The 18,963-nt window shown below is 42.5% G+C and overlaps 2 protein-coding genes and 1 non-coding gene across 9 annotated transcripts in view; 2 read left to right on the top strand and 1 right to left on the bottom strand.

Annotated features, from left to right (window-relative positions):
* Positions 1-3,694: 3,694 nt before the first annotated feature.
* Positions 3,695-18,707, bottom strand: EAF1 (ELL associated factor 1). Of its 2 annotated transcripts, none has more exons than XM_032144264.2 (6): positions 18,330-18,707; positions 16,235-16,329; positions 14,006-14,142; positions 11,712-11,902; positions 9,694-9,927; positions 3,695-7,172 (listed from the first exon to the last, which is right to left on the bottom strand). In XM_032144264.2, exons 1-6 carry the CDS (start codon positions 18,697-18,699, stop codon positions 7,126-7,128), a joined length of 1,074 nt encoding a protein of 357 aa, XP_032000155.1. In that variant the 5' UTR covers positions 18,700-18,707; the 3' UTR covers positions 3,695-7,125. The 2 variants fall into 2 exon arrangements, with proteins under 2 accessions (XP_032000155.1, XP_058289674.1); XM_058433691.1 differs by lacking the exon at positions 18,330-18,707 and adding an exon at positions 17,675-18,026.
* Positions 13,032-13,138, top strand: LOC116462191 (U6 spliceosomal RNA). Its single transcript, XR_004246280.1, has one exon. It is a non-coding gene; the product is annotated as a U6 spliceosomal RNA (small nuclear RNA).
* The window catches only part of METTL6 (methyltransferase 6, tRNA N3-cytidine), a 51,118-nt gene continuing 50,687 nt past the window's right edge, over positions 18,533-18,963 (top strand). For 2 of the 6 annotated variants that reach the window (XM_032144271.2, XM_058433692.1), the window contains exon 1: positions 18,702-18,813. The gene's annotated coding sequence lies outside the window, so the exon portion shown is untranslated. The other 4 variants (XM_058433695.1, XM_032144274.2, XM_058433694.1 and 1 more) reach the window with 4 other exon arrangements.

The following is an 18,963-nucleotide window of genomic DNA, read 5'->3' as shown; positions in this document are numbered from 1 at the left end:
GACCTCAAGTGATCCACCTGCCTTGGCCTTCCAAAGTGCTGGGATTACAGACAGACATGAGCCACTGTGCCCGGCCTGCTGGTTGAGTCTTTTTTTTTTTTTATTTTTTGGTAGAGATTGAGTCTCACTATGTTGTCCAGGGTGGTCTCAAACTCTTGGCCTCAAGCGATCTTCCCACCTCCACCCCCCGAAGTATTGGGATTGCAGGCCTGGTTGATTTTGACAGGTCCACTCACAGAGACTGACTTCTCACAGAGTGCCATAGGTCAAGAAAGATGTGGTGTAGTTTGTGAAAAAAGCAGAAGATTGGATTCACACATGTGGATTTGAAGCCTGGCTCTGCCACAAACTCGCTGTTTAATTAACCCACTTAATTTACTTCACTTCTCTGAGTCTCTGTTTTCTTACCTCTAAATGGGGAATAATAGTACCTTATTTCAAGGTTGTGGTGAATTTTAGTGATAACATGGTTTAAAGCCGGGTGTGGTGGCTCATGCCTGTAGTCCCAGCACTTTGAGAGGCCACGGTGGGCAGATCGCCTGAGGTCAGGAGTTCAAGATTAGCCTGGCCAATATGGTGAAACACCCAACTCCACTAAAACTACAAAAATTAGCCAGGTGTTGTGGTGCATGCCTGTAATCCCAGCTACTGGGGAGGCTGAAGCATGAGAATCGTTTGAACCTGGGAGTCAGAAGTTGCAGTGAGCCGAGATTGTGCCACTGCACTCCAGCCTGGGTGACAAAGTGAGACTGTCTCAAAAAAAAAAAAAAGAAACTCTTTAGGAAGTGTTGCATTTTATTTGTTATTATCATTATTTAGTGGTTCAGGCCAAATCAGTCACTTCTTTGGGGATCTAGGGGTATTCACAAAGTTTCACAGTGATTTTTTTCAGGTGGCAGGAGTAACAAACCAAGGCTAGAGATGTCATTGGAAAGAAAGCAGTAGTCACTCAAAATAAGGAATGGTTTGCCAGACGCAGTGGCTAAAGCCTATAATCCCAGCACTTTGGGAGGCCAAGGTGGGTGGATCACCTGAGGTCAGGAGTTTGAGACTAGCCTGGCCAGCATGGTGAAACCTCATCTCTACTAAAAATACAAAAAACTTAGCTGGGCATGGTGGCAGGCACCTGTAATCCCAGCTACTTGGGAGGCTGAGGCAGGAGAATCTTCTGAACCCGCGAGGCGGAGATTGTAGTGAGCATCATGCATTGCACTCCAGCCTAGGCAACAGAGCAAGACTGCCTCTCAAGGAAAAAAAAAAAAAAAAGGAATGGTTATGACACTTTTCAATTGCAGCAGTGTGGGAGAAATATTCCTCCTGTTAACGTTGCAACTGGCTTTCTGGTGTCGGCTATGACAGTCTGAGGCATGGTAGGGGCACAGAGCTGACTTACTCTCTTTATCCAGACTGATTTTTTTACTCTTTCAGTACTGGACTGGTTTTGATGCTTTCACCAGTAACAGAAGCTCAAGCTGTGCTCAACTGACCCCCAAGGATCCAGCCTGTCTCTGGGATTCTCTAGGCCGTCCCAGAACTCCTACCATGACCAGGGAAGTGTAGGGTTGGAGTTTGGCCCTAGCCCTCTTATCTATCCACCTGCAAAGCCATTTTAGTAACAGATTTGGAAGCAAAGTAAGGTTTTTGATGGAAGCTTGGTCACCAGCACTTCACTCAGGAACCAGTGCTAGGGAAGTGGGTGGGACAATTTCGGAGTGTCTCCTGGGACAGACACATGGCTCCGCTAGGGGTATGGAGGTTATGTGTGGGCCAAATTGCTAAATAATTTCCAAAACTCGTTACAATTAATGGGCCAACCTATTCCCCAGTGCCTGCTTTACTGGAATTGTTTGGCCCCATCCTTCCCCCATAGTAGAGTAAGCCAATTTAAATTTTCAATGAAGCACTTCTTCAGCACTTGTGTGATGATAATCAGCTTACAGGTCAAGGACCTTGGCAATTCACCAAGGAGATTGCTACATTTGAGCAATTCACCATTACAATCCATGGGTCCAGAGGTTCCCGGAGCCTGCTTCCCGCCACCTCCACTAGGATGCCAGGCATGTGAGTGAAGCTAGCTTGGTCCCTGCAGTCCAGCCCATCTGCCAGCTAAGTACCACAGTTAAAGCCACAAGCAGCTGACCTGTCTAGCCAAGCTCTGTCCCAATTTGTAACCAACAAATTCCATGACGTAAAATAGTGATTGTTTTAAACCACCAAGTTCTGGGGAGTAGCTTGTTACTTAGCAACAGGTAACTGGAATAGTGCTCTCGGTAAGAAATGGCAGGAGCGGGAGCAAACTATACGCAGTGAATGAAGGAGGGAGGGCCGAGCCAAGAGAAGCCATTGGGTGGCTTTTGGTGCCCTCTACATGAATCATGAATAGAAATATCTTAACTCTTACTGGAACTTTCGTTTATCTGGCCAAGAACAATGCCAGAATTGGGAGGGGACTTAGAGATCATGTGGCCCAGTGCTATCAAACATGGCAGTCACAGGGTATGTGAATGTAATAGATGGCATTAATAGCCGCAATTCTTCCCACCTCCCTGTATCTACACCCTTTCCAATCTCTTTTTCAACTCCTCCCATCAATTTTGGGGAATGGATTTCCCCACCCCTTCATTCTGAACTTAGCTCTCTAACTTGCTTTGGCCAATGATGTCTTAGCAATTGTGACAGAAGTATATTGGTTCCTCTCTTACTCTTACAACTCTCTGCCTTTGCCATGACAACATGCCCAGGCTAGGCTGGTGGAGATGACATGGAACAGAGCTGTTGCCTCCACTCTGCTGGCCAAGGCCATCCTAGATCAGCTGAACCTCAGTCAACTGCCAGGCCTGTGAGGGAGCCAATCAAGACCAGAACTATCCAATTAAGGCCAGTCTAAAGCCAACTCAGACTTGTGAGCAAAATAAATGCTTATTAGTCATTGAGTTTTGGGATGGCTTGTTACAGAACATTACGGTGGCAATAGTTAACTGAAGATACAACTCCCTTCAGTGATGGACATCACCACTTCCCCACTGAGATGGTTCAAGTCTAACTCCTATTGCCATCTGAGGGAACAAGCACATTGCAGAATTAAGTAGCAGAGGATTTCTAGACTTAATATGTAATTTAATTCAATCCAAATATATTGAGCACCCATTAGAGACACTACAGCGAATTAAAAAGGAATATGGCCACTGCCTACCTAGAAGTTTATACAGTCTAGCAGAGGAGCCAAGACCACAGGTAAATGTGAGCACTGCCGAAGCAGAAGTGGAGAATGGAAGCAGGAGGTCAGGATCACTTCTAGCCAAATGTCAACTGGGAGTCAGAGGTGTGTGTGGCATAGCATTCCAGGCAGAAGGAATCTGGTAAACTAAAATGACAATAGGATATGTCTAGGGATTCGGTTTAACTGTTGCATGGTTCTCAGACCCAAACTAAGCCTTCCTTTTCAGACCAAGTAAAATGGCCTCAGATGTGATTCAGTTTTGAACTTCATACCTTTTAAAAACTGAAGTTCATCCTTCAGTTTTGAATGTCACACCTTTTAAAAGCTGAGGTATACTTCCTAACGATTATAAACACCAAATTAAAAAGGAATCCATTTAGTTAGCTATTTAGGCTTAAGCACAGAAGGTTCTTAAAAGAACCCTATATTGCTCATTGATTTCTAAAAGAAAATGAAACCCACCAAGACATGAAATGTATTGCTGACCTTCACTTTTATTTAAATATAGTGATCTTTTAAGAGAATAAACGAAAAAGACTTTACACAGCAAATATTTTACATAAATGTAAACATGCATGTCTATTTCATAATTAAGCAAAAAAACTTTTAGGCAGAAGATTTTAAAAATAAAGAATGAGACAACGAAACCAAGACTGAAATAACAGAAGTAACAAAAACTCACATTTCCTAACTCTTCAATTGGTCTTGTCTTCCAACCTATTGGTTAAGGCCTGAGTTTCAGAAATCTTACCTTCCTTGCCAAATAGAAACATCCACTTTGGCTGTATACAACATTATCCACATAACACACTAATTCTCTTTCAAAATAATGTAATAAATACACCATTCACACACACACACACACACACACCCTGCTGAACCAGCCTCTCAAATAGGAAAATAAGGATTTTGGAATTTTCAAGTTTTCCTACAACCAAAGCACATACACACACATTAACACCTTACATAGAAAAAATGATTCTGCTACAGAAATAAAATCATTAATGAGTGGCATGATTACAAACCTCTAGTTCATTTGTATTAAGTTTCTTCAATCACAACTTTACTAAGGCTTACTAAGCGCCTCAGACACTTCAGATTTAACTTTTTCATCTCATCTAAATGACCCACAGTACAGTAGACATTGTACAGCACAAAGAAAAGGCAATTTTAATAATTCATTTAAAGACTTCTAAATCATGAAAGTCAGCATGGATACTTTCAGCTGTCTCCAAATGCCTGGAATGTTTTCCTATGTCTATCCTCTGCACTTCACTGGCTGGGTAGTCTTCTCTGCCTTCTACCCCACCAGGCTACAACCATTTGAATGTCCATTCCTGTGGATACCCCAGGGAAGAGATGAGAATGACAATCTCTGCTTTTTTTTTTCCTTTTTCTTTTTGTAGAAACACGGTCTCGCCATGTTGCCCAGGCTGGTCTCAAACTCCTGGACTCAAGCAATCCTCCCACCTCGGCCTCCCAAAGTGCTGGGATTACAGGCATGAGTCACCACACCCAGCCCAGTACCTGCTTTTAAGGAGCTCATACCAACCAGAGTTCAAGCAAAAAAAAAAGGTCAGTATGTACACACAGGGCACTCCGTGTGGGTTGAAAAAAAGACAAGAGTCCACAAAGATGGTACCCACAGAGCCTCAAAAGTGGGGTTTGGAGGGAGAGAAGGAGAATGAGAGAAGGCACAGAGGCAGGAAGAACAAGTCCGGTTTGGCTGGCAGGAGGGCATCTGTGAGAAGCCATCTGTGAAGCCAAATTCTTGATTTCTAAAAAGAAAAGATTCCTTACTCTGGTGGGTAAAGCTGGAGGGCAGAGGGCAGAACCACCAAAGGCTTTGTGCAGAGAACAAAACTGAAGCCATGCTAGAGAAAAACCATACTGTGTTGGGCAGGACAGATGACAGGACAGAGGGTCTGAAGCTCAGGAAGCTTGACTCACCAAGCCGGTGCCACATGCAAGTATTTCCTATAGAAACACGTCTTGACCCAACATGCCAAAAACCACAGTTCTGTCTACAGAAATCAAGGCTTTCAGAAAAAAGTTGGGGGGGGGGGGAGAGAAAGAGAGGTTTAAACAGATATTTTTAGTTCAAGTTCCTGGAACCTGCCCCAGTTGGAGCAAGTTAAGAGCAGTGAAACAATTCCTACATCCAGTAACAATTCAAGTCTCCTAATCATGACCTTGTGAAACCTTCCCTGAGCTGTCATTACCAAGGAATTATAAAGCAATTATCAATCCACTATAAATAAGTTCCTACCTGCCATTAAATCCACCAAAATCTCATGATGGGCTGAGAGCCCAGCACGGGGTCCTAGCATAGACCTATTACCTACACTAGGGTAGATGGTGTGAGCATGCTGCTGGGCAGTGGCTCTCTGGGCTCACTATGATGATGAAACAGTTGACTCTGTGAGGTTTAACTCTAACCAAAGCTCCCACCACAGACCACCTATTTCCTTTCTAAGTCCAGACTGCTTCCCCTCCACTAGCTGGGGAGGGAGAGGCCATATAAGTGGAGGGACCTGTGGAGGAAAAATTATTATTACTATCTTGATGTCTGCTGAACCAAAGTGGATGGAAATTTCTCAGGACATATTCATCCAAACTACAAAAACAGGCTACTCCATACTGATTACAGGATGATTTATCACACATTCATTAAATATAGAACATTGACTAGCGACCAGTGTCCTCCAACAACAGATCCATTTGGAAACAGCACACTGTAGAAGGCAATCTTGTGACTTTCTTCTAGTTGTATATAAAAAATACAAATCGGTCGGGGAGTCAGGTACAAACAGTGGTACAAAAGCATGAATAGATACGCCTTATCAAAGAATGTGCTCATTTCATATTGCAGAACTTCTATCTAGATTCTGATTTTTAGAAACTTACTGCTGGTTCATTTGTTCGGAGAGGTTTCTTCACACCTCTCTTCCACTCCTACCTCCCCCTGCTAAAATCCACTGACTGAAGAATGCTTAATATGGATCCACATGGAACCAAGAGCCCCAACTGAATGGAGTCACATGCATCAGCACAGTGGCTACCGGTTTCATCTGCTCACCCAGACTCATGTATTTAGGGACTGAATTCAAGCTAGAAGCACCCAACACTTTTGTCTTTTGGAATCTAATCAAAGTGCCAATGTACATCTAAAAGTCCCATGTATAGGAATCTCTTGATTCCTACAAATGAGATTCAAGGGAGATTACAGTGAGGAAAGCCCAGAGAGGGGGCAGGAGACTGGCCACAAGCCAGGTGTGTACTTCCCTTTCTTAGTCTGTAAATGACAGGTTGAGCTCGCAGGACTCTATGGTCCTCACCAGCTGACACTCAAGGACTCCATTCTGTATTCTGAGGTCTATTTCTATCCAGGCTTGTCAGGCTGAGTCAGACAAAACTTCCTTACCACTTTGTGTCTACAATTTAAAGTGGTTTTAACATATTTCTATGATGTAGTTTGAGGTTTTCCCTCTCTCTCCTACCCATCAAAGACTTCATTTCACTGGTACCAACCACTTGGCCAAACTGATGGCTGCTGAGGTTTAAAACTGAATCTCTGGCCTGGTGAAGATATGGCCTTTGAGTATCCTAGATCAGGGCACATTTATCTGTTTTTCATTAACAATGTTAACTAAATAGAAATATAATTCTGTTAGCTCTTCTACAGGTCTACTTAAACTTTGAAAGATGAGATTTTTCAAAAATGACGAGAAAATCACCCATCACCACTAAGTTAAAGACTTGAATATGTGAGAGCTCCAGAGCCTCAAACTCCTACTACAGTCACTGATCCATATCATTTTCCTCTTGCAATGGACTCCACGCCAAAGTAGCTCAGTCTTGCGGCATGTTTGTGCACCAAAAAGTAGATTTCGAAAGATCCAGCGCTAGTCATCACTGTCACTGCCAGACTCACTCAACTGCAAGTCATTTCCTATTAAAAAAAAAAAAAAAGTAAAATCGTAGAATCAAACAAAAGTACAGAATTTAAAAATGACTTCCTCACAATTTTTTGGTTAATTGCCTTGGTTATCACACTACAGTAAAACCTTGTTAATTCAACTTAGGGAAGAAAATCAAATTGGCTCACTGAAACAAAATGGTGCTTTTGGTTATCTACAAAGTACAACAATACTGCATATTAGGGTAGAGCAAAGGAGAAGTAAGCTGGATAACTTTTAAATGGTTTAATAAATAGCAAGAAAATATTTAAAATATGGCTGGGCGCAGTGGCTCACGCCTGTAATCCCAGCACTTTGGGAGGCCAAGGCAGGGAGATCATTTGAGGCCAGGAGTTGGAGACCAGTGGCCAACATGGCGAAACCCCATCGCTACTAAAAATACAAAAATTAGCCAGTTGTCGTGGGACATGCTTGTAATCCCAGGTACTTGGGAGGCTGAAGCAGGAGAATCACTTGAACCCGAGAGGCGGAGGTTGCAGTAAGCCGAGATTGCACCACTGCACTCCAGCCTGGGTGATAGAGTGAGACTCCATCTCAAAGAAAAAAAAGAAAAAAAAAAAAAAAGAAAATATTTAAAATAACTGATTCAGCATTCGGTAGAACTGATCACATTAAGTTGCTTTATAAAGGCAACTTAAGAAAATATCCAGTAGGCTTCCCATTAAGAAAGGTGAATACTGTTAACACCAGTGATATGCTAATGCAGTATCTGCTCTGGCACACCTCCGTCCAGGATAGTCACATTATCTTAAACTTCAAATCTGAACTAACGTGCTTTACAAAACCCCAGATTCTTGTTTACTATGCAGAATTTGAAGAATATAATTACTTAACATTTCAATCTAGTACAATAGGAATACATATAACAGAACTCCAGTTGATACCACTTGTAACAAAAGTGATTTTCTTTATTTCCAAATTGCTAATCTCTAGGCCAGTTCTCCTCAAAGTCTATTCTGAGGACTCTGGGGTCCATGAAACCCTTTCAGGGGGGTCTGATCCTGAGGTCACCCCTTTTCTAACTACCTACAATGCCAGATTTTCTTCATATACTTCAGTCTCTATGTTAAAAATGGGGCATATAATGGCAATGTTTTGAGATATTTTTGGTTGTCATGGGGCTGGGGAAGTGGGAGGAGACTGGTACTGGCATCTAGTGGGTAGAAGTCAGGGATGCTCTTAAACATCCTACAATGTGCAGAACAACCTCCCACAAAGAAGACTTATCTGGCCCAAACTGTGCATAGTGCTGAGGTTGAAATTATCTCTGCCTGCTCCACAATAGTTGGATTAACTAGGTTAACTTCCCCACTGTTGCCTCTAGACCTTCCAACTTCCTCAAAGGAAGGTGTACCAAGAGAAAACATTCATCAGGGTTCCAAAGAGAGAAAAGCATAGAAAATTAGCCCTCTGCTCACCTTCAAAACAAATAAATTTTCATTCTTGTTTTCCTGTTTTACTTTAATATCAACTGCATTAAAACCCACAGAGGCCGGGCATGGTGGTTCATGCTTTTAATCCCAGCACTTTGGCAGTTGGGGAAATTACTTGTACTCAGGAGGAGTTCAAGACCAGCCTGGGCAAAACAGTGAGACCTTGTCTCTACTGAAAATTTTAAAAATGGTTGGGCATGGTGGCTCATGCCTATAATCTTGGCACTTTGGGAAGCCGAGGTGGGTGGATCACTTGAGTCTAGGAGTTTGAGACCAGCCTGGGCAACACGGCGAAACCCTGTCTCTACCAAAAAAAAAAAAGAATCATGCCACTGCACTCCAGCCTGGACAACAGATCAAGACTCTGTCTGAAGGAAGAAAAAAAAAAGCCACCACATTGTCTAGGGACAGCAGATTCTTTTTTATAAAAGTTCAAGATAGGCCAGGCGTGGTGGTTCACACCCATAATCCCAGCACTTTGGGAGGCTGAGGCAGGCAGATCATTTGAGGCCAGGAGTTGGAGACCAGCCTGGTCAACATGGCAAAACCCCATCTCTACTAAAAATACAAAAATTAGCCAGGTGTGGTGGGACATGCTTGTAATCCCAGGTACTTGGGAGGCTGAAGCAGGAGAATCGCTTGAACCCGAGAGGCGGAGGTTGCAGTAAGCCGAGATTGCACCACTGCACTCCAGCCTGGGTGATAGAGTGAGACTCCGTCTCCAGAAAAAAGACCAATGGGCACAGAGCAGTATGGTGGCAGGTAGCTCCCCGAAAGTCTGGTATAAAAGCAAAAACAGCCTGCCTGTTCATGTTTTAGTGTTTTCTAGAATTCACAAACACCGGTATGAGCCAGTGGAGAACAGAAATAGAAAGAACAGATTTTTCATCTCATTTCCCTTTTTTACTGTTTAGTAACTCACACCTTTCTGCTCCAAATTATTTTTAACAAGATCCTCTCCTATGCCTTAAACATCTTTAGGTTTGTAAGTTCTGGCACAGGATAAATACAAGCTGCACCTACGGCCCTCTCTCAGCCATAAAAGGGAGCACACACTTACTGAGGGTGTTCATGAGCTGGTTGCTTCCTTGTGGCCGGCTGGTTCCATTGGCAACGGCAGGCCTACTGTTGTAAGGCTGCTGGTGTGAAGGCTGCGGAGGAGAGGCTGGACCATTGTCCTCACCTCCACTGCTGGAGCTGTCGTCATCACTTCCCGAAGAGCTCTCAGAGTCTGAAGAGCTGCTCCCACTGCTGCTGCTCATCTGTTCAATAATGTCAACTTCAGCTCTCAGCTCTGGAATAAAGGATATGACATGGATCAGCACAGCAGCCCTTTTCAAGGCAGTGCATTGGAGCTTCTATCAATAGTAAATCAGCAAAACCAACAGCAATAAGAAATAATTTAAAACAAAGCCCTACTTCTCAATACCTTAAAAAATGTACAAACAAAATTACCAAAACAAAAACACAACCTGTTTCCAGCAACACAATGGAAACATGAAATTCACTCAAAATAAATAAAAAGCAAGACTGTTTCAGAATAATGGCTGTTCTGTGTAAGAAATGAATTAAGTCCATTTGCCTTTATCTACTAAAAGAAAAATTATGAATATTATGAACTAGGGGATAAAACCGTAATTCCCACATAAGAGAAGACAAATATTATGTAAAGTGGTTGAAAAATATTTGACTAGGAGTTGGAAGGTCTGAGTGCTTGTTTTGGATTTACCTCTAACCAGCAGTGACACCCAGGTAGAAGTCAATGAATTTTCCAAGCCACTCTGGAAAAATGAAAGCCAGATAGCCTCTAAGGTCCTTTCCAGTTCTCATGTCTCATAAATAAATGGAGGTTTGCAGGAAGAACCATGGTGACTAAATAAAAATGGTAAAACAATATTCTTCCTCTTCACTCTTTACATATTTGATTGACAGCCATACCTGTCAGGTACTGCATTTTTTACAGATATAAAATATCAATGTTAACTAACCATTTCAAGAAAGGTGACAGATTTTCCTGTCCAGGCATACCATGTGGCCTTAAATGGCTATGGCTCCTTTAAGCATAATTGGCAACAACTAACCACTCATGCTCTGATTCCTATTCAACCTAAGTGAAAACTTCCATAACAGCATTCCAGTATCCACGAGGAAAAGAAAACAAAAGGGACAAAACAACTGTACACAGTGCAGAGTGATGTCTGCAGCCATTCTATAGGGTGGAAAAGGCAAATTTCCTTACTATTATTATGGATTTAGTTATTTTATAAAACTTATAAATATGACACTTGGCCTCACAACTTCTAAAGAGTCTGAAGGACTAAAACCATTCATCCTGGGAAGGAGAATGCCAAGGTAAGCTTCTTTGTCTCAGGTTTGCAGTGGAGAGAACCAAACTGGACCTTTACGTCTTTCTAGGCCAGTATCTGTTTCTATTGGTCCTCATGGCCTCTTTCATATTTACACACTATGTGTTAGCACAGAACATTTGCTTATGGTATTTTAAAAGGCACTTTAATCCTTTTTTTTCCCCCAAAAAGAGACGTTATTGCCCAGGCTGGAGTTCAGTAGCTACCAACAGGCATGATCATAGCACACTGTAGCCTCCAACTCCCAATTTCAAGCGATCCTCCTGCCTCACAGTAGCTGAAACTACAAGTGTGCAGCAACATGGTCAGCTCCTCCAGCCTATATACTAATGTAGAGCTCAGAAAGGTTGCCACCTATGCTTAGTTTTCACCTCCAACACCTAGAATCCTTTCTTTCTCCGAAGCTTTAGAGGTGTGCCATATGGAGCTTTAGATGAAAGTCATGCTTGTTTAAATCCTAGGCCTCTAAGCAGAATGCTACAAAGATAGCCACAAACTCAAGTCACTATTCCAGGATTCACCCTTGTCAAATGAGATAAGTGGCAGAAGCCCCCACCCTCCCCATCTCTGAACAGTGAGCTCTGCAGACATTTTTTTTTTATGGCATTGAATGCCCCAGCCACCGTATCAATACAGCAGCCATGCGATCTCCACAAGAAAATTCAGCACTCTACTCCAAGTTGCTATCATGGATCCAGAAAATGTTCTCCACCTCTTTTGATGTCATCCAACTGAGGTTCAGGTGAGGGGTTATCTTTCAAGGGAGAAGTTTTGGGTCCAACTGGAGGCTTCGTTGGAGCTCTGAATGGCATAGGTGGTGGAGGTGGTGGTGGCTGTGACGTCTGTGGAGGACGAGTGGGCTGCTGTTCCATTCGGGCCTGGATTTTACTGCTGCCCTCAGCTCTGCAAGGAGATACAGACATTAACTTAGCAGGGCAAAAATAGGAGTTCTCAAATTTGTCCAGGTGACTGAAAACTCAGAAGTCTCTGTAGAACCCCATGTTGTTTCCAGACCACTTCAAAATACTGATATTTGTAATTTTATCATGTGAGCTATTCATTCAACATTTGAGTGTCTACTATAATCCAGTACTATGTCATGTATCAGGGATACAAAGATGAATAGAATATTTACTGCCCTCGATGAGCTCAAATGTACAGCAAACAAATGTAGGATATAATGCAACTATGAAAATCCATTTTACTAGTAGAAAATACATTCATGCATCCCTTAACAATGAGGGTAAGTCCTGAGAACTGCATCATGAGGTGATTTCATCATGCAAATAGCAGAATGTACTTACACAAACCAAGATAGCTATAATTTTTTCACATGAGAACCCAAATGTCCCACCACCATTACTGAATATCAATCATTCCCCCTACTTGATCTGCAATGCCAATATCAAGTGCCATGTATCAGGTTTCCATACATGCTCCATTAGAATCTTAAGGGACCACTGTCACATATGTAGGTCACTATTGACCAAAACATCATTATGTAGTTATAATCATGAGTGCATGAGTTCCTAAATAAAGTAGCTCTTAAAATATTGCCCAGCTTGAAAATTTTTTCCATTATCTATATACTGCTTGTTCATTTCATCACATGCCAGCTCTTGCTCACAGACAAGCAGAATTCCATCCCAAGCTGAGAATATTCTATCAGTTAACAATTTCTTTTGTAAATGGACTAGGCTAGTGCTTCTAAAACTTTTGCTTATGCACAAATCACCTCGTGATCTCTGCAGATTCAGATCTAATAGGTGTTGAGATTCTGCATATCATCTAGGTGATATGATACTGTTAGTTGCCATATCACACTGAGTAGTAAGGGAATATACCACAACCATCAGATATTGGAGGAATAACGGTAGCACCTGGTTCACTGTAGGTAATGAATACAAATAAATAGAGTGGCAGGACAGGAGCAAGGACTCTGCAGCACACTTTCTGGGGTAGGTCAAGCTCTCTAACCCTCCGTCTCCGTATCTTTTTTTTTTTTTTTTTAAAGATAATAATAGCACCTTTCGTACTCACTTTGGCAGCACATATACTAAAATTGGAACAATACAGAGAAGATTAGCATGGCCCCTGTGCAAGGATGACACACAAATTCGTGAACGATTCCATATTTTTAACAAAAGAAGTAAAAAATAATAATAATAGCATCTTTCTAAAAATTACTTGTTAGATAAAACAATGCATATAAAGATCTAGCAGAGTGCCTGGGACGTGATACCCCCTCAATAAATGGTACCTATTTTTATTTTCTGTGGAATGAACGAACGAAAAAAAAATGGCTTAACGAAGCATAGAAAACATCAGGTTGTGACAATCTTTACAATTTAATTACTGTATTATAATAATTACTGTATTATAAGTGAGCTATGATCATGCCACTGCACTCCAGCCTGGGTGACAGAGCAAGAGACCTTGACTCTTAAAAAAAAAAAAATACTGTATTATATGGTAGCAAATAGAACACTAGGTTATTTCTATTTATAGAATGAATTTTTATTTTCAAATAAACTCTAACTGGCTTCATTTTAGACATGTAATAACTGTTGAATTAAAGAGTTCACTATATTAAAAAATAGGCAAAGTTTTATTTTGGTATTACAGTAATCTCAAATATATCTTGTAAAAAAATTAATGTTTTCACTCCAATTAAGTATAGTATATATTACTCCTTCATAATTATAAGTCTATGTTATCTTATCCATTACGTGGTACTGTAGCAATCATGAGATTAACAAAATAGGCTTAATTATAAAGTATATCCCTTTCCCTAATGGTTCCCATGTTTTAGGTCTTAAAAACATTATTTCTTTTTATTGCATTTGAGGAAGACATATTTTACTCATTTGTCTGAGAAGACACAGGTAGAGTTAAGATTATTGATAGAACACTATGAGCAAGCAGATGTTCACAACCTTATAAAAACTGAATAGATAACAGAGGTTTGGAAACATGATATAAACCTGCATCTGGCTATTCACATACCTTGTTTTCTTCACCTGAATGCTGCTACTGAGTTTTTCCAGCACATATTCACCAGTGTCATGATTAATAATAAGCACACAGTCTTTCTGGTAAGGCCGTTTGTTCCCCTTGAACACAGTCATGGGTGGTGTGGATCCCTATTTGCCACAAAAGTATAAGATGATCAAACTAAACATACCAGTTATGAATATCAACTGAATTTATAGATGACTCTACCTGATGAAATCTTTTATCAGAGCTATTCAAAAAGAATAGGTTGAACTGATTTCTATTTTATCTCCTTCTGGTTTCCGAAGCAAAAATAAAGGAGAAATAACATAGCAAGAAATTGTGAATGTGCAATGCGTTCTAAGTAATCAAAAAGGTAGTATAAAAATTTTAATTACTATATACATTCCAAGAGGGAAAATTAACCATTACTTTCATTATACTAAGCAGAGTTATCACTCTGTATAGTAAAACTGTGAGTGATCTCTTTATTTCTTTGTCATTAGAGAGACCAGGGTTTCCCCTTCTCATGTCAAGCAACCAACAGAGCATTTTCCAAGAGAAGGTCATTATCCTGGTTGGCTCAGAATAAATAAATCATGTCACTCATCTGCCTAAGCCTTTCAATGACTCCTCAATTGCTCTCAGGCCAAAGGATAAAATCTTTAAACTAGCCACTTGGCCTTGCACTACCGGGCCCTTCCCTGGCTCTCCACCTCACCCTGCAGCATACTCCCCTGCGCATGTGCTTCAGAGCAGAAGGCAACTAGCTTCCCTCCGATCCTCAAGCTCTCTCCTGCCTCCGGGCTTTAACAAGGCTTCTGCCGGCTTTAACAAGGCTTCTGCCAGCTATATCCTGCCCCCTCTCTTTAAATGACCCAACCTCCAGATCTGCTCACAGGTTACTTCCTTAAGGAAGCCTTCCCTGATTTTGTAGAATAACTGCTATATTTTCTTGTATTTATTTAAACTCCAGACCATAAGCTCCACAAGGGCAAGAAATGTGCTTGTTTTGTTCAAGGTTGTATTCTTCATGCCTAATAATGGGCCAATGTGTGGGAGGCATTCGATTAATATTTGTTGAACATAGTATTTAATGCCTTGCTTGGAATCAAAAACCGCTTGGCTCCTTGACTCCTTATTTATATAGTAAAAATACAGAGCTAGAAAGAACTTTAGGGACCATTTATCTAAACCTTTCATTTTACATATGGGAAACTAAGGTCCAAAGGGAGATGATGTAACTTGCCAAAGGTAATAAGCAATCAAACAGCAGTTTGAATGGGCAATTTTTCCTCAGCACAAAGCTTTCCAGATCTCCCTGTCCAGAGACTTTTCATTCTGTCACCAGCTACCGAGAACTTACGTTCCAGGGCAGGGGTGTGACATGCAATAACACATGTTCACTAAGAGCATCATGTGACCCTTTGGTGCTTTGTCATTAGTGCTGCCTTGGGCAGGGCTTCACAAAAGTCCTTCTCTGCAAGGGTTCTTAATCCAGCTTTCAATTTAGTTCTTCATCCCTAAATCAGCTGATTGTGCCACACCTCTAGCTCCTGCCTGCCTTAACTCCTGGCTTGGTTGCCTCACACTCCTGAGCTGTTGTGGCCATATAATCAGCAGGGCACCTAGGGCTTTTCTCTCTGGAGTTGCTTGGGAGAAAATCTATATCTAAAAGAGGGGCTAGGTGTCCAGACAGGAACCTTGTTTACTCAGTAGCAGATGGGGGAAAAGGAAGATTGGGGAAAACAACGAATAATCCTTTTTTTTTTTTTTTTTTTTTTTTTGAGAGGGAGTCTCACTCTGTCGCCCAGGCTGGAGTGCAGTGGCGTGATCTTGGTTTACTGCAACCTCTACCTCCCAGGCTTAAGCAATCCTCCCACCTCCGCTTCCCAAGCAGCTGCAACCACAGACATGCGCCACCACCCCCAGCTAATTTTTTGTATTTTTGGTACAGACAGGGTTTCACCGTGTTGCCCAGGATGGTCTTTTAACTCCTGAACTCAAGCTATCCAACCGCTTCCACCTCCCAAAATGCTAAGATTACAAGAATTATTTTTAATCAAGCACCTGCCTAGCATGAAGTCTACCCCACCCCACTCCCCAAAATTCCTTTTTTCCTTATGTTGCCACTTTAGAAATCTAAACATTTTTAAAAGTGGGAAGTTTAAATTGCAATAACATAAAAGACAAAGATTCATTGTGATCTTACATTTAAAAAAAACAATGAAATAAACTCACAGGGATATGTGGCAGTGTAATTGTGACTTCATCTCCTTTGCCAACTTGAAGCTCTCCTTCACAGGAAGTGTCTATAGATGCTGGTTTAAAATCATCTAAAGGGAAAGGAAAAAAAGCACTTACCCACCAGGTTACCCACTGGGCATCTCCATTTAAGCATTAAAATTATTACTTAGATGAATGGAAAATAAAAATAATTTAGAATTCTTAAAAAACTGTTTCATTATGGAAAACTTCAGATACACAAAAGTAGAGAGAATCATACAATGAGACCTGGTGTACCATTACCCAGTTTCAATTATTACCAACTCAGGGACAATCTTGTTTCATCTATACCTCCACATACTTTTCCTCTGACCCCTTTTTGATTATTCTAGGGGGAAAAAAGAATTTACAGGCCATTTTATTAAACAAAGATATTCCCTTCTCCCAAGGGAGAGATGAAAATTGTCTCATCATCCATAATAAGTTGCTTTTTTAGGGTTGTGAGGATCAAAAGTAACAGCATATGAAACAGATTCTGTGACTGTAAACTCTATATGAAATATGAAAGGCCACAGCATCATCAAAAACTGATTTCATTCTGCATAGAAACTGTCAAAATTAGTATTTGCCATACTCAAGTTCCATAGCTGTTTTTTTTTTTTTTTAATAGTGATGGGGTCTCACTATGCTGCCCAGGCTGGTCTCAAACTCCTGGGCTTAAGCTATCTGCCGACCTCGGCCTCCCAAAGTACAGGGATTATAGTGTCAGCCACCACTCTCAGCCAGTTCCACAGCTTTAACCAAGACACTTCGTAGATGTTCATAGCAGACAACTGAACTGTATCTCCACAAGTTATCCTGCTCGTGTTTCTAAACTGCAGTTAGAATACAACATAATAGCCATCTTAATTCACATTCACACCTGCCTCAAACTGCATGACAGGTGCACACATGAACTATATGATTTAAATTCCACACTGCCCTTCACCAAAAGAAAACATCAACTTAGTAAACTCTTCAGGAAATGATGTTCTTATCTTACTCCCATCTCTTCTCTCTGAAAGAGCTGGATCTGCTGTCAGTAGGAAGCATAGCAATGGCATGGCAAATGACTACACAAAGATGGGATTTCATTATCTAAGACGCCCTCTTCACATGTGTTGAGTCACATCTATTAGGTCCTCTGACAAAAACAAGTCTTAACGACAGCGTTAGCGCCACGGAAACCAGAAGTTCATGAATCACGGAGGGATGCTCTGTCAGCCAATTCCTAACTGCCAAATCTTCACCCAGGACAGGGTGGAAGTGCACTCTCTCAACAGCGTCTATAATCATGTAGAAAAACGTCCGGCATAATGACTATTTCGACATTCCTTACGCCTGCTCTTTTCTGCTTCCAAACATAGACCAATCTTTAACCTATCCAGGCTCACGAACTCTGATTTGACTCTTTACCCACAAGGAACTTGGTCTGGAGGAAAAGCCCGGGTGGTATAGGTGACCTCAAGACATCCAAGTCAAATGAAGCACAGAAAGGAGATGGAAGAAGACTCTGATGAGGCGCAGAGAGAATGCCAATTCTTTGGCTGTAGAGGGGACAAAGCGCAGTAATTGGGAGTCCAGGACCAAGTCGGAGGAGGAAAGCAGGGAAGAGAATGGGTTCGGAGTGGATGAGGCTCATAACAAACAAGAAGCGTCTTTTAAATGTGGAGAACCCTGATGGGAGCATCGGAAAGGAGGGGAGGGGTTTCGAGGGAGAAGTGGACCCGGATAAGAGCAGGGAGGTTTGCCTTGGGGAAGGGAGGTTTGCCTTAGGGGCGAGGTGGGGGTCGGGGAGGGATGGAAATGCAAAGAGGCCAAAGACCTTTGGAACTAGTGTTTGAGACTGTGAGGTAGAAGAACAGTAGGGAGTGACGAAGATTTGGGAGAAATAATCTGGGTAAAAGGAGGGACAAATCGAGGTCCCAAAGGATTTGGGGTTCGAGAGAAAGTAACTGACGCTGGCAGAGGTTCCCTGGAATCTGAAGGGCCGAGGGAAGAAAGGAAGGAGTCAAGGTTGACATGTGGCGGCTGGAGCGGCCGAATGGAACCGTGGGGAGCGCTGACTTACAACGAATAGTGTGGAAGGAGGCCCGCGGCCGCTTCTCGAAGCTCTCCCCAAGCCTCAGGCAATGTTCCTCGCGGTCCAGCAGCGGGTTCGCAGTCCCATTCATGGCCCCGCACCTGCCGGGCACCCAGGTCGGCGCTCTCCTGGGGCAGCCGCGATCCGAGCTTCTGGCGCTGGCGTCTGGGAGGACTGTGCTCCCGGGCCACCGCTCTGGAAGGCAAGGAGAGCCGAGCCGGCACCCACCCGGGTCCAGAAGCAAGTCCTCTCCTCTGCGTCGGGGTGGGAGAAGAATCTGAGGAGGCAAGGCCCCGGGACTTCCGGCGTCGGGTAGGAACTTCCGGGTTCCTAGCGGAAGTGGCGGGGGCGGTGCCATGGCAAAAGAACTCCGCCGGGGGAATCCCAATTCGTGGTCCTCAGAATTGGTTCAGGGTTGTTTCGCGGTTCCTCCCATATTCTGCCTCCGAGTTCCAGTGGGGCTGGCTGTGGGGTGAGTGCGCCTGGCCCTAGCCCTACAGGTGAATTTAGGAACTGATGACGGTGAGCCCTGAGCGTGGCTGACTAGATTAACGCGGGTCGGCTAGCCATCATGGACGCCCTCCTCAGGGTCTAGGGGCCCATGCGGCCTAGTCTATCCTGA

Source organism: Hylobates moloch, unplaced genomic scaffold (genome assembly GCF_009828535.3).
Source record: "Hylobates moloch isolate HMO894 unplaced genomic scaffold, HMol_V3 SCAFFOLD_22, whole genome shotgun sequence".
NCBI lineage: Eukaryota > Metazoa > Chordata > Mammalia > Primates > Hylobatidae > Hylobates > Hylobates moloch.
Note: the sequence above shows the minus strand (reverse complement) of the source record. Positions and strands in the feature narration are given on the sequence as shown.

Bases quoted from the DNA above. Each gene is read 5' to 3' on its own strand.
- EAF1 (XM_032144264.2), bottom strand. From the start codon at position 18,699: ATGGCACCGCCCCCGCCACTTCCGCTAGGAACCCGGAAGTTCCTACCC. The intron at 16,330-18,329 runs GTAAGTCAGCGC...CTTTCCCTTTAG, and splicing joins CTCCTTCCACACTATTCGTT to ATGATTTTAAACCAGCATCT. The intron at 7,173-9,693 runs GTAAGTGTGTGC...TTTTTTTAATAG, and splicing joins CCAGCTCATGAACACCCTCA to GAAATGACTTGCAGTTGAGT.